Source organism: Gymnoscopelus braueri (genome assembly GCF_963280865.1).
Source record: "Gymnoscopelus braueri genome assembly, chromosome: 1".
Classification (NCBI taxonomy): Eukaryota; Metazoa; Chordata; class Actinopteri; order Myctophiformes; family Myctophidae; genus Gymnoscopelus; species Gymnoscopelus braueri.
In genome coordinates this window covers 58,258,854-58,273,517 of record NC_137603.1, presented here as the reverse complement: position 1 = coordinate 58,273,517, position 14,664 = coordinate 58,258,854, and the positions used below count along the sequence as shown (strand labels likewise).

Sequence of the window (14,664 nt, the reverse complement as noted above, 5' to 3'; positions counted from 1 at the left end):
TTTTGGACCACCTGACAGAGTCGATATTTTCTTTTGAAGGGGGTGGTGGTGGTGGGGGGGTGGGCTTACTCCATCTTTGATACACTGACTGTCCCCAAGCCAACATTGAAATCTCCACCGAGATTAGAATAGACTTTACACTGCGGTACGGCTCACATCTTGATGGTGGCTGCGCTCCAACATTCCTGCAGTTGATCCCATAAAACCCACACACCACTCTGACATCTGAGACCAGAGGAGAGAGAATATCCACACACACACACACACACACACACACACACACTGACCCACCGGACCCCGGCCAGCCAGACACTTAAGGAGCATTTCATCAAAAGCCGCAAGAGGATTTATTCACACACTCCATCTTAATTCAAGGTCACAGAAAAGAGAGCAGGAGAACAGTATTATCCCAGCATGCATTGGTGTGGGCGGGACTCAAGGTAAATAAAAAGAAGGTACGAACATCTACGTCATTTTCACTACCCAGCAATTCCAGCCCGGCAGATTCGTCGCTCTGGGCGGCAAACCGCAGCTTATAGAACAAACACTGTTTCTGAACGTGTGCGACCTTTGGTGAAATACTCGGCCCATGAAAATAAAAGAAGACGTATCACACATTGTTTTCTGCTTAGCTTTGTTTGTTCATAAGCTGGTCCAGCCGGCCCTCAGTGACTCCAATGTATTTCACTGAACTTCCGGATCAAGTTTAGCCTTCCCATGCGCATCAATGGCGCCTGACTGGCCCGTGTGGACTGACACTACCTTCTTCTATCAATTACCTTTGCGGGACTGGGAGGGAGGAAAAAAAAGGCTAAAACCTGAGTTATACTTAGTTGCGCGTGGAGGTGGCGTACGTACATACCAGCTAATCCTCTCATTCCCCCCCTCTGATACCCAGGTGGAGACACGCATTGCTGCTTGTCTGGCTGACATCTCGGAGTGGATGTCGACAAACCACCTGAAGCTCAACCTGGACAAGACCGAGCTGATGTTCCTCCCGGGGAAGGGCTGTCCGCACCGAGACATGGCCATCACCATTGATAATGCTGTGGTGACCTCAACTCGGACTGCGAAGAATCTGGGTGTGACCCTGGACGATCAACTGACGTTCTCGGCAAACATCGCATCAGTGACGAGGTCCTGCAGATTCCTGCTCTACAACATCAGGAGGATTCGCCCCTTCCTCACGGAGAAGGCAGCCCAGGTGCTCATCCAGGCTCTCGTCATCTCCCGCCTGGACTACTGCAACTCCCTCCTTGCTGGTACTCCGGCATCTGCCATCAAACCCCTGGAGCTTGTTCAGAAAGCTGCGGCTCGTCTGGTGTTCAACCGCCCCAAGTTCTCCCACACAACCATCCTTCTCCGCTCTCTACACTGGCTCCCCGTAGCGGCTCGCATCCAGTTCAAAACCCTGGTGCTAGCCTATAGGGCAGTGAAAGGAACAGCTCCTTCCTACCTCCGGGCTATGGTCGATGCCTACACCCCTGCCCGACCACTTCGGTCTGCCACCTCGGGGCGACTGATTGCCTCGTCACTCAAGGGTCCTTCTGGCCGATCCACACGGTCACGACTCTTTTCTGTTCTGGCCCCACAGTGGTGGAATGAACTTCCCACTGATGTTAGGACAGCAGAGTCACTGCCCACATTTCGCCGCAGGCTGAAAACTCACCTCTTCAGGAAACACTACCCTTCCTCTCTGCCTGACCTACTTGTTGTTAACTAGTTGTACGAACGCTTGTTTTCTATTGCTGTATTGTTTATTGGATTATTGGATTGTTTATTGGATCTTGTTTAGTCGATTCACTTATTTGTTTTAGCTCATGCTCATTTGATTTAGCTATTTTGTCTCATCTGTTTAAGGAAATAGGTAGCTGATATATTGCACTTTTACCTTGGCGCTAGGTATACTCTTGGTTGCTTGTTTTTGCAGATAATGCACTAAAGACTTCTGGTGATTAGTAGTTTTCGTTCCCTACCTATGTTGAATACACTTATTGTAAGTCGCTTTGGATAAAAGCGTCTGCTAAATGACTGTAATGTAATGTAATGTAATGTAATGTACATACCGAAAAACGTCAGATATATAAGCACACAATGCGTCACAACACGACGTGTTGCGCGATTGCAGGTCTACTATTTTTGGTGTGCGACAAACGGCGCACGACCCAAGTATAAATCAGGCATAACAGTCATCTTTGGCCCATGGATAGAGTCTAAGGAGTTCCTGGCCAAACCCACACACTCCACACGGACTAGGGCCAACAAATATCAATGGTGTTACACAACTCGTTTATTTAACCGTGATCCAGAGGTTACAAAAAAAGACTAAAGTTGCCTTGCTTAGCAGAGAAACGTGTTTTTTTTCCTTCTGTAGATTGAGATTCAAAACAAAGCTTTTACAGCCGTATTCACTGAAGGCTGGTGACGACATACAGTTCAGTATAGTATTGTGGTGAAATGGGGGGGGGGGTGAAATGTCCCCCTTTAACACTGTATAAGCGGCATGTGTCTGACATTTGAGCCGGTGTGAGAAGCATCCAACATCGCCCCACCCTTCGATCCCCCCTGCGCCAACGAGACACTTAAAAAGACCTGCTTTCAAACGCAGGCTTTGAATCCCTGGTGTTTAAAGGAACGAAGCGGTAAGATGAGCCACCAGACACATGGCGAGCTGGAGTCAATCCACACGACAAGACCACTGACCTTCTTTAACCCAGTTAGGCCGGGAACGCATCTGTGTCACTTTTTAGATTTGTTTGGGATATTCAAACATAGCAGATATACAAGCTCATCGTGTGGCAACGAGTGCCGCGCTATGACCTTGTAGATCTGCTATTTTTTGGAGAAATCTTGAAAATGTGTGCAAATCTTTGAATATATATACATTTTAAACCTTCTGCTATTAGGGGTCCCTGGAACAAAATATTTTGAGATGGGGGGAGGGGTCCGCAGACAAATACATATGGTCCTTGACATGAAAAAGTTTGAAATATATATATATTATAGCAATATATATTTTATGTTGCATATATATTTATACATTTTTTTATATATTTTTTTAACTGTTAGGATTTAGTAGACATTTGTAGAATCCTCCAGAAGCAAAGATTTTAGTTAAAAATGTTCGCTTTAAAAAATATATATATATTCAAAGATTTGCACAAATTTTCAAGATTTTTTCACAGAAATTGCAGATCTACAAGCTTGTAGCACGGCGCAAGGCACAACCTTGTAGATCTGCTATTTTTGAATAGCCCAAAGTATAAAATAATGGTTATAGCTAAAAATAGAAAATGACACAGCTATGCGTTCCCGGATTTAATGGGTTAAGACCCAAGCTCTGTCTCTCTCTCTATATATCTCTCTCTCTCATCAATCCCACCATGACCCTCGCCCTCATTTGCCCATCTCTCTCTCTCTCTCTCTCTCTCTCTCTCTCTCTCTCTCTCCACACTTCTCTCCTTCCCTTCCTCCCTGTGTCGCGTTCGTCTTTATTTTTCTATTCCTTCCTCTCGCCAGTGTTCATTTTGTTGCCTAAAACTATGACAAAAAAAAACTAATAATGTTCGTCAACTTTTGTCCAACCGTCCAAATAAAAACTAAGCTATGATGACTAAAAACCATGGCTAAATATAATGACAATTTTGTCAACAAATAAAAACCAGATGAAAACGTTAGGGAGGGACTAGTGGAGAAGAGATCCAGTCATTTTAGCCAGAAATAGCCGATGAACAAGCTCACAACGCGTCGCAGTGCGAGCTTGTAGATCGGCTATTTTCGGCACACCGCTAAGTATAAATCAGGCATTACGACACCATCAAGGTCCACCAAAAATAGATTTGAATCAACTGTAGATTTAGACAAATTTTCATTTATGATATGATATGATATTATAATATTTAGTCAACTAAAACTACAACATTTCAGATGACTAAAACTAAATAAAAAATTGTCAAAATTAAGACTGCCTCTCGCAAGACCTCCCTCCCTCCTTGTCTGCTAGTAGGCAGGTACAAAGTGATGTTAGTGATTTATTTGAGTTTTTTGACGACATCGGTGATCAGCAAATCATGCAGCCAATGTCTTTTTTAAAAATCTATTTTCAACTCACCAATGATACTAATTAAGGCTCTACATATTACACACCCGTAAGGGGCCATTTGGAACCCCCTCAAGAAACCATGAGGGTCCCTGTGGACCCCACTTTGAGACCCACTGGAGTGTTTTCAGCGAGCCAACATGCACAATATCAGCATCCTGACAATATGGTTGCTGTGAATATAGAGCCTATTATTTTAGCACTTAGCACACCTAGTTGACTGCACCTTTCAACAGAGCAGAACATGATAAACATCCATGTAATCAACACTAAAACAGGGATTATTTATTGCGCTGAAAACCGGGACAATTGTAGTGTTTTTTACAGGCAATCCCAGAAATCTGGTCACTATACAGTTACATAATGGTGATGATGATGCAACTCACTTTATCAGTGTACCAAGAAATCATGAATGGAACTTTTGTATAGAAGAGACTAGAGCAATGTGTGAAAGTGATGACTCTGTTCCAGGCGTCTGCTCCCTTCCTGCAGCCACAAGGTCAAATGGAGGTCACGCCTGAATCATGGCCTGGTGACCTAGTAGTGAGTTGGATGTATTGTACAGTATGTGACCTACTGTAGTAAAGTCAGTCGGTCTGCCTTCATCATGTTGTTGAAGCATATTTGGTAAAGAAGAAAAAAAAGATTCATAATTATGCCAAACTGAGAGCAGGTGCTCTTTGGAGAGGGTTCAATTTCAGGACAAGACAAGTTCCTTTCCTTTGTAGACATCAGGGTCCCTGATGAAGGAAACACCTTAACAGACGACATCACACTGATAAGAACCAGTATGCGCGCGCAGGCCGGCACCAAATGAAACCCATTCTGTCATGTCTCGCTAGGACGCGCCTCACTAGCCAACACACAAGAGGAGGTTGAATGTACTGAAACCAGCGCACCCCAAAACAATTATGTTGGGAATTGATTGCATGAAACAATCAACTGTGCGTCCAGTCTAAATGTTGGTAAACAAATAATTGGTCTATAGGTCACCTGCATTTCCTCCATGTCCTTGCCATGGATATTTTACTTGAACTGAACAAGAGCTGCCTTGGACTTTCTTTAAGTTCACCGCCTAATTTCTTAACTGTGATGTCTATAAAGGAAAGGAACGTAAAAGTCTTGTCCTGAAATTGAGAAGTATAGTTTTGAATTAGGGTGAAATACTGTGGTATGAGTGACTGGTTAAGAAGGTAACAAGTGATCCAGCCTGTTAACCACACGAACCCTATAGCGTCCCTATTCTCGGCATGTCATAATATAGGCGAACATTCTCGAAAACAGGCGAACGTGCACCGATAACAGCTAATGTTATAGTTTTTTTTTTAAACTATCCACAAATCATTTAATCACTTTTGGAAGTGCGTAAACTCACAATGCATAAAGAATTTAACTCTCCTTATACTGTACTTGCATAATGGGGATAATTGACCTGTCATCTGATGTTTTGCTTCATTCCTTCTCTACTGCATACTGTAACTGCAAATCGTTTTAGCCATTGTACAGAAATTCTTGCTGTCTTTGCTTACAAAGTTTGCACTTTGTGGGTCTTTGGCGGTTGTTTGGGAGAAGGAAGGTCTCAGTCGCTCCCCAAAATCCCTGCTAATGTTTGGAACATGTTAAATTATGCCCCCTGTTCACTCGCCTTCCACCACAACTCCACTTGGGTCTTTGAATGCAGCCACTTTATCTGCCAACTGCAATTCAGCTGCCATTCAAGCCTGAAGTGACAGATTGAGTTCACCGAGTAGGTTGAATTTGTCGCACAGTTAAGCACGTTGGTGTGACCCATTCCTCGTCATCCTCACTTAACCTGTTAAGACCTGAGGCCGATTCAACAAATGTCATCTAAATCAGTGAAACAGTTTTCTGAAAAACGTCTGTTTCTATGTCAGTGGTTCTCAAACTTTTTCATGTCAAGGACCCCCAAAATTATATGTATTTGGCCGCGGGCCCCCATCTCAAAACATTTTGTTCCAGGGACCCCCCAGAAGCAAAGATTTGAGTTGAAAAATGTTCGCTTTAAAATATATTGTATTCAGATTTGCACAAATGTTCAAGATATGCCAGATCTACAAGCTCGTAGCGCGGCACGAAGTGACGCGCTACGAGCTTGTAGATCGGCTATTTTTGTATAGCCAAAGTATAAAATAATGGTTAAAATGGTTGAAATCTAAAATGACAGAGATGCTTTCCCGGTTTTAATGGGTTAAAACGAGCTGCCAGTGTTTTTTCTGAAATAACTCTCTCTCTCTGTGGTTTAAGTACTGTAACTCAAGCACTTGCCAGCAATCTCTTGGAAAGCCATCTTACTTCCATGTGTAAGAGGACTAGGAGGCACATTTCCTCACAGAGCTGTGGTGAGTCCAGGGCGTGTTCTTTGATTTGGATGATATGTTTTTATGGTTTTATACGATCATTAAATAACTGGCACTTAGAGAAAAGGTGTCATTATGCGTGAGTCGGCGTGACGATTACACACGGCTATGAATGTTTTATGGCCATCGCCGTTAAGTTGAAGACTTGGAAATGATTATGAACCTCACTTTCCAGCCATTATATTTTGTTCATTGTCTGTCTCATAGAAGTCATATTTCTACGAGCAACACTGCACGGACGGGACATTTCGTGCTGGGTTGGGAGAATTGCATCTCCGACATACCTGAAAGGCACACTTATGTTTTTTCCCGTAGCTTTCTGCAGTGGTGGAAAAAGTACTCAAATGTATTACTTAAGTAAAAGTATCAATACTGCAATGTAGAAGTACTCTGTTAAGTAAAAGTCCAGAATTCAGAATTTACTTGAGTAAAAGTACAAAAGTATCGGTATCAAAATGTACTTAAAGTACCAAAAGTAAAAGTACTAAAATGTTTGAAAATAGCAGATATACAAGCTCAGAACGCGCCCCGATGCAACGCGTGCCTGTAGATCAGCTATTTTCAAATAGCCTCGGTATAAAATAAGTGGTTAATGAATGTTTTATAATATAATCATTTATATCTGCAAAGTAACTAGTAACCAAAGTTTTCAAATAATTGTAGTGGAGTAAAAGTACAATATTTGCCTCTGAGATGTAGTGGAGTAGAAGTAAAAGTATAGACAATTGGAAATACTCCAGTAAAGTAAAAGTACCTCGAAATTGCACTTAAGTACAGTACTTGAGTAAATGTACTTAGTTACTTTACACCACTGCCTAAAAGGCACATATATTTTTTTTCCCGTAGCTTTCTGTAACAAGTCTGTTGTGTCCGTGCATTCAGCATCTTGCTGAGACACTGGACATAGTGGAGGGGTTGAGGAGTCACACACAATTCCAATGGGTTGTTAACTAAGATAGTTGAAAGGAATACAAATCTGCATACCAGTATAATGCTCCTGTATGCAATTATTTAGTGCTAACGTTGCGAGCCACCAGGCTCTTTCTCAGACCTTTTTCAACTGTTTAACCTTTTGATCCAGCACCCAGCCTAGTATATCTGGGATGTGCGTTTCTTTTAGCCGTTTCTCAGCTTTTTTTCTCATCTTGTTAACTAACACTACCATGTTTTGTTCCGTTAAGTAGTCTACCCAAAACATTAGTGAGAGAAAGCAGAGTGAGACGGGACTGAGGGCGACTGTTCTACAGGTACCTAATGGTTGTGAATGTTATACCGTAATTAAAATCAAATTCATTTTAGTGCAAATAGACATCATGGACCACCAGCGAATGGTCCGCGGACCCCAGGTTCGGGACCACTGCTGTCGTCAGTAGGTAGTATAGGTGGGGGCATAGAGCCTCGAGTCAGTATGGAGGGACAGCCTCCATCATTTAAAAGCAGCCATTGTTGGCTCTGGCCGGAGTTTATTTTGACAGCTTGGGTTGGAGGACATAAATCACACCACTTCAAAAAAACCACTTGAGAGACGCACGGCAGCAGAATATTCAAACAGAGTTTACGACCCTGTGCTGTTTACACAAGACACATAGAGCCGTTTGGAGGTGTTTTATTTGATATCTTTATCTCCTGTGTGGTTGGCCTGTTCCTGATAGAACGAGACTCCAGTATGATGACACCGCACCTGGAACATTCCCTGTGTTTTTATTGGCTGTGAACTATTTTGTAAGTTCACACACAGTGCCAGTTTAAATCCCAAGCCAGGGCTGTGATCATAAGACTGTCTGCCTGGGGAAAGCAAGCAAGGAGACAAATGATGTGCTTCAGTCACTCCACAACGACGACACCCGTGAGCAAGGCACTTAGCCCCCAAATGCTCCTGGATGTACTATAATCACACTTTGTAGCTGAGGAGTTCTAGGGTCCACACCAGATGTAGTTTATCAGGGGCGCCGATGGCCTAGTGGTTAAAGGTTTCATGACATTCAGTTTTACCACACATTAAAAGTCTTTGTCATGGTCCTTCAAACGTGTATAAAAAGTTTTAACAAAAAATTCCACTCCAGTGATCTATGGCAGGTGTTTTTCTCTCACATTTCTAAAGCCTTTTCAACTGCAATGAAAAAAGAAATATTTGCCTGCGGGTGTCGCTGTTGAGGGATTTTGCCTGTCAATCATCGCCTCTGCTCCGCCCCCCCAAAGGAAAGGATAGGGGAGGGGCGAGGAGGAGAGTGGGCGGGATTAATGGCCTGTGACTTCACTGCCCAAGGGCCAAGCTCAGATTACTTTTCAGCCTAATTATTCAAAAAACCCAGACCACAGAAAATCCACTGAATGTTCAAAGTTCAGATTTTTTGGGTGTAATTGAGGTCATAAAACCCCCCAAAAAACATGAAAAATAAAAAAAGTGAAAATGAATGTCATAGAACCTTTAAGGCACATACAGGCTCTCATGCACGATTCCCGTGCGCGATTACCTTTTCTGCGTCTCACTCCCAGTATCCACTCTTCCCACTGTACTATCCAATAAAGCAGAAAAGCCCCCCAAAATATATTTAAAAAAAATATATATATATATGTATTGTGTCGCTACATTTCTCTTCCATAATGTCACTAGGACAAATGATTCTACCCCATTTATCGTGCACTTTAGCAGCATTTCATTTCTTTAGTTCTCCCGCGTGTCAAATCAGTGAGAGCAGTCACTTTGACTGGCGGTTGTGCCTTGTGAGACTTCTGCCGTGTGTTTTTGGAAGCTATGCCTAATGTTGCAAAATTATGCCTAATCCTAACTTTAACCCTAACCTCACAAAAACTATGCCTAAACCTAGCCTTAACCCTAACCTCAAAGAAACTATGCCTAAACCTAACCTTAACCTCACAAAAACTATGCCTAAACTTAACCTTAACCGCAAAGAAACTATGCCTAAACCTAACCTTAAGCCTAACCTCAAAGAAACTATGCCTAAACCTAACCTTAACCCTAACCTCAAAGAAACTATGCCTAAACCTAACCTTAACCTCACAAAAACTATGCCTAAACTTAACCTTAACCCTAACCTCACACTAACTATGCCTTAAAGGAATAGTTCACCCAAAACATGACTTATTTTCTATCAATTACACACCCCATGAAGCATTGAATTCATGGAGATTTTTTTAGTTTTTGTCACATTCCTAAGCCAATAATTTTGTTACCGGTGGAAAGATGCTAATGTATCCAGTAGGAGACACAAAGGAGTCTCTTTGTGTCTCCTACCGGAAATACACCCGGTCATCAAATTATTGGCTTAGGAATGCGTCAAAAACAAAAAAATCTCCATGAATTCAAGACTTCATGGGGTGTGTAATTAATAGAAAATAAGTCATTTTCTGGGTGAACTATTCCTTTAAGTGGCAAAATTATGCCTAATGTGAAAAAATCACACCCAGTGTGAAGTGGGCGGTGTGGTCATCACAGTGGTCATCACAGTGATGGAAGCACACTTCCAAAAAAAAATGATTTTTGGAAGTGCATAGTCCTATTTATAGGTTATTAATGTCATCATGTGTCTCGCTAGCCAATCACAGTGCTGAATAGAGTCAGCCAATAGAGTCAGCCAATCACAGTACAGCTAGGGGTGTACTAATGAGCCAATCACAGTACAGCAAATGTGTACTAATGAGGTGTCCCAACCCCACTTATAGGGGCGGCTACACCGCCCAAAAAGTAGTGTTGAGAGTGGGATTCGATCCCATCTAATGAATATATGTCTCTATTTATCGTACATAGAGACTTCAGTGAATCTAACCTGAGTGTCATGTTGACCTTTGACATTCAGCCCATTATGTGTAAAGCAGTCAGCAGTGCATCAGCATGGAGCTCTAAAGAGCCATGTGTAGACGCAGTGAGGATGAAAATAGAGCTGTCAATGTCTGTCTGAAGGCTGTAATAACACTGTCTGGGAACACAGACATGGGCCTGAGTGGTAGACAGGTATATTGATGGACACTATACAGAGATAACACACATGACCTACTGTAGCCTTGACGACCATGCAGTCGTATGCGAAGGTTAAATGTAATTTAGATAGCATTATTTTAGACATATGCCAGGTTCAATAGTTGACCAGGCATCCTACATTATAGTTTCAATGCACAGATTATTATTTATATTTTTATTATATATTACTGTTTAGACTGATGCCAGGTTCTTGGTTTACCTATCATCACTACACTGTCTCTGTGCTTTTCATGCGTGTGTTTACCTTGCTTACTGTAAGTCGCTCTGGATAAAGAGCGTCTGTGCCTACATTGTAAATTGTATGACAGATAAAGACAGAGAGACGGGTATAGTCTTACAGCGAGACAGTCAGACAGCAGTGGTGTAAAGTAACTAAGTACATTTACTCAAGTACAATTTTGAGTTATTTTTACTTTAGTGGAGTATTTCCAATTTTCAATACTTTTACTTATTATTTATTTTTTATGCCAATACTTTTGTACTTTTACTAAAGTAACATTTTGAACACAGGCCTTTTACTTGTAACAGAGTATGTTTATATTGTGGTATGTGGTATATAAACTATCCGAGTACTTCTTCCACCACTGTCAGACAGGCATACAGTCAGACAGACTGAGACTGATAGTTCAGACATATAAGTGTAAAGTCGCTCCAGACATGACTCTAGTCTCCTCTAGTATTCACAGCAGCCTTATAAACACAATGGATTGGACTCATTAGAACTTTTTACAGCGCTGCCTGTAACAACTCGTGATTCGCTTCGGGACGTTTTATGGCAGAGCAGGGCAGAGAGAAATGGATCATAAAAAAGGCAAATCTAGCTAGTGGTGAGAGTTGGAAGCAGGGAAACAGGCTGGTAAACTAGCTGTGCGTGCGTGTGCGCGTGTGTGTGTGTGTGTGTGTGTGTGTGTGTGTGTGTGTGTGTGTGTGTGTGTGTGTGTGTGTGTGTGTGTGTGTGTGTGTGTGTGTGTGTGTGTGTGTGTGTGTGTGTGTGTGTGTGTGTGTGTGTGTGTGTGTGTGTGTGTGTGTGTGTGTGTGTGTGTGTGTGTGTGTGTGTGCGCGCGTGTGTGTGTGTGTGTGTGTGTGTGTGTGTGTACGTGTGTGTGTTTGTGTGTGTGTGTGTGTGTGTGTGTGTGTGTGTGTGTGTGTGTGTGTGTGTGTGTGTGTGTGTGTGTGTGTGTTGCTGTTTTTTGGTTCAAATTAGATTGTCTGTGGGTATTAATGCCCCACTGTTGTTGACAAATGTAGATGGCGTCACACAAATGCTCATACAGGTACTTATAGCTACTGTTCAAGTCTCCCTTCATTGTGTTCATGCTGTATCTACCCGGCCTGCTTTTATACTGACTCCAGTTCTTTCTACAACAAAAAAACTACACAGATATACAGTACACAGATGTATCATCACATGTGTGCCAACAACAACACGCTCCACTCACCTCCACGATGTCAGAGTTGGTCCTACTCTCGTGCGGCTCGTTGTACTCGGTGTATTTGAGCAGCACCTTGTCCATGTCTGTGGAGGCGTACTGGAACAGCTTGGTGGTGCTGTTGAAGATGATCAGGGCGATCTCACAGTCACACAGCACGCTCAGCTCATAGGCCTTCTTCATCAGGCCAAACTTCCTCTTGGTGAAGGTCACCTGGAGACACACAGAACACAAGGACACGTTAAGGAATGACGCGACGCGCTGTGAGCTTGAAGATCTGATATTTTCAAACATTTTAGTATTTTTACTTTTGGTACTTTAACTATATTTCGATGCCAATACTTTTGTACTTTTACTCAAGCAACATTTTGAACACACGCCTTTTACTTGTAACAGAGTACTTCTACATTGTGGTATTGATACTTTTACTTAAAGTGTCAGTACTTTTTCCACTTCCACACTACTTTTGTCTTTCTTTAGGCATTTTTGTGATCAATTGCGCCCCCATGGCAGTACAGTATACAGTAGAGAAGTTAGATAACAGACTGGAGGGAGAGAGAGAGAGAGAGAGAGAGAGCGAGAGCGAGAGCGAGAGCGAGAGAGAGAGAGAGAGAGAGAGAGAGACATCATATCGATCTGCCTGTAACATGATCCATAACCAGACAGAGAAGACAAAAAGTGAAGACAAAGAAAGAAAGGAAGTACAGTCAGGGAGACAGCTAGGCCCTGTCACAATTATTACATCATCACCTAACCGCAATTATTTGAGATAATCTCAATTATTTTGCATAATCGTCATCAATGTTATCATATATTTTCTAACATTTTAAAAAATATTGGAAATAGCAGATCTACAAGCTCAAAACACATCACATTGTAGTGTGTTTTGAGCTTGTAGATTGGCTATTTCCAATATATATATTTTTTGTAAAAGTATAACGTAATTAAATGTGTATGTATTGGTCATATCTGCCCCGTGCAACTTTTGCTTACGAAGCTCAAACAGCAATGTAATTTTCATACATAACGTTCCAATATTCAATGACAGAAACACAATTTAACACACGTTAATCGCAATTATTTGAGCGACAAGTACCTAATCGTCAAGTAAAACATAATCGTGACAGCCCTAAACACAGGGAGACAGCCAGACAAAGTCAAGTGAGGAAAGAGAGAGACAGAGAAAGACTAAAGTAAAAGACTTGTTGAAGGATTAATATTTATGCATGTAGAGCCAAAGTGTTTTTTTATGTGACCTGCTCTGTACCACAAGCTCTGTTTTACCAATTAAGAGGTGTGTCCAACACATTAAAAAAAAGTGTTAAGTACAATTTATACTTCTTTTCCCCCATTAAATGGACTGCTAATCTCCCTATGTAATGCGGTCATATTGATGCTGCAATCTTTCAACGAACACACATGGTGTGACTTAAGTGTTTCTTGGGTTTTATATTCATATAGCCAACTGTATGCACTTTTAACCACTAACTAAAGCCTTTGGCCGGTGTCCCACAGAGGTCTATACCAGGACACTACTTTTTCCCCCTCTACACAAAATCTTTGTGTCGTAAATAGCCGATATACAAACCTACAATGTGTCGCGTTGTGAGCTTGTGTATCAGCTGGTTACAGCTGATACACAAGTGTACATGTACATGTTCTGCAAATGTTCGCTGACTGTATTATGACATGCCCAGAATAGGGATGATGCTAGGGTTCATGTGATTAACATAATTATGTTATTAATATTAATATTAATCTATATTTATCTATATTATCTTAGAAAATAACGGGCAATGTACAGACAATGTGTTTCTTGTGTATTTTATTGCAGGTTATTCCTATTGTGCATGAAACCTTATAGCTTACAATTGTACATGCTAGCTGCTCTAGGAAGGTTGTAGAGGTCGTAGAAGGGGAGGTAAGGTGAAGTGTCACTGGGTTCATCCAGTGGAAACACAACGTTCATTTTTAAACTGAGAAAAGCAGAGATGTGTTATGGAGGCTTTCGATAAGCAGGGAGTTGGCTAGACAGACTTACAGTACAACAGATAAGACATACAGACAGATAAACAGATAGACAGAGACTTGACTGACTGACTGACTGACTGACTGACTGACTGACTCACAGACAGACAGGCAGGCAGAAACAGCCTGGTACTGGAGACAGACAAACTGACAAAGAGGATAAAATAGGCTCTATGCACAGCAGCCATATTGAAAACAAATTGGGCCTCTTCCTCACTTCCTTCACAGGTGTTACCAATGATACTTAATTAAGGCTCTGTTCCATTCTGGTTAAACAGAGTAGAGTCAGGGTGCTGATATTGTGCATGTTGGCTCACTGGAAACAGTCTGCTACACCAGTGGGTCTCAAAGTGTGGTCCAGGGACCCTCATGGTTGCGGGGGGTTCCAAATGACCCCTTGCGGATGTGTACATCTGAGAGTGTACAAATGGATTTGGTTACATTTGTTATGTGGGTCCTTGAAATTAAAAAGCTTGAGAACCACTGTGCTACACAAAATGGAACAGAGCCTTCATTAGTATCATTGGTAACACCTGTGAAGGAAGTAAGGAAGAGGCCCAATTTCTTTGCAGTAGGGGAGATAAGGGACAAAAGTAACACGCTCAATAATCCTAATTAGAAATAAGCTAGAGGGGTGAGTGTGCACATGCTCAGTAGGGTCCTCTCTCTGCCCTTCTCAGCAGAAGTTTAACATAAAACTGATTTTGAGGTGTAAACGTACATTTTGGA

The 14,664-nt window shown here is 42.0% G+C and overlaps 1 protein-coding gene across 1 annotated transcript in view; it reads right to left on the bottom strand.

Annotated features, from left to right (window-relative positions):
* The window catches only part of LOC308081845 (myocyte-specific enhancer factor 2A-like), a 78,540-nt gene that overhangs the window by 24,380 nt on the left and 39,496 nt on the right, over window positions 1–14,664 (bottom strand). The window contains exon 3 of the mRNA XM_080423466.1: window positions 11,917–12,120. Within this exon, the coding sequence (XP_080279592.1) occupies window positions 11,917–12,120 (204 nt within the window). The remainder of the gene's footprint in view (window positions 1–11,916; window positions 12,121–14,664) is intronic.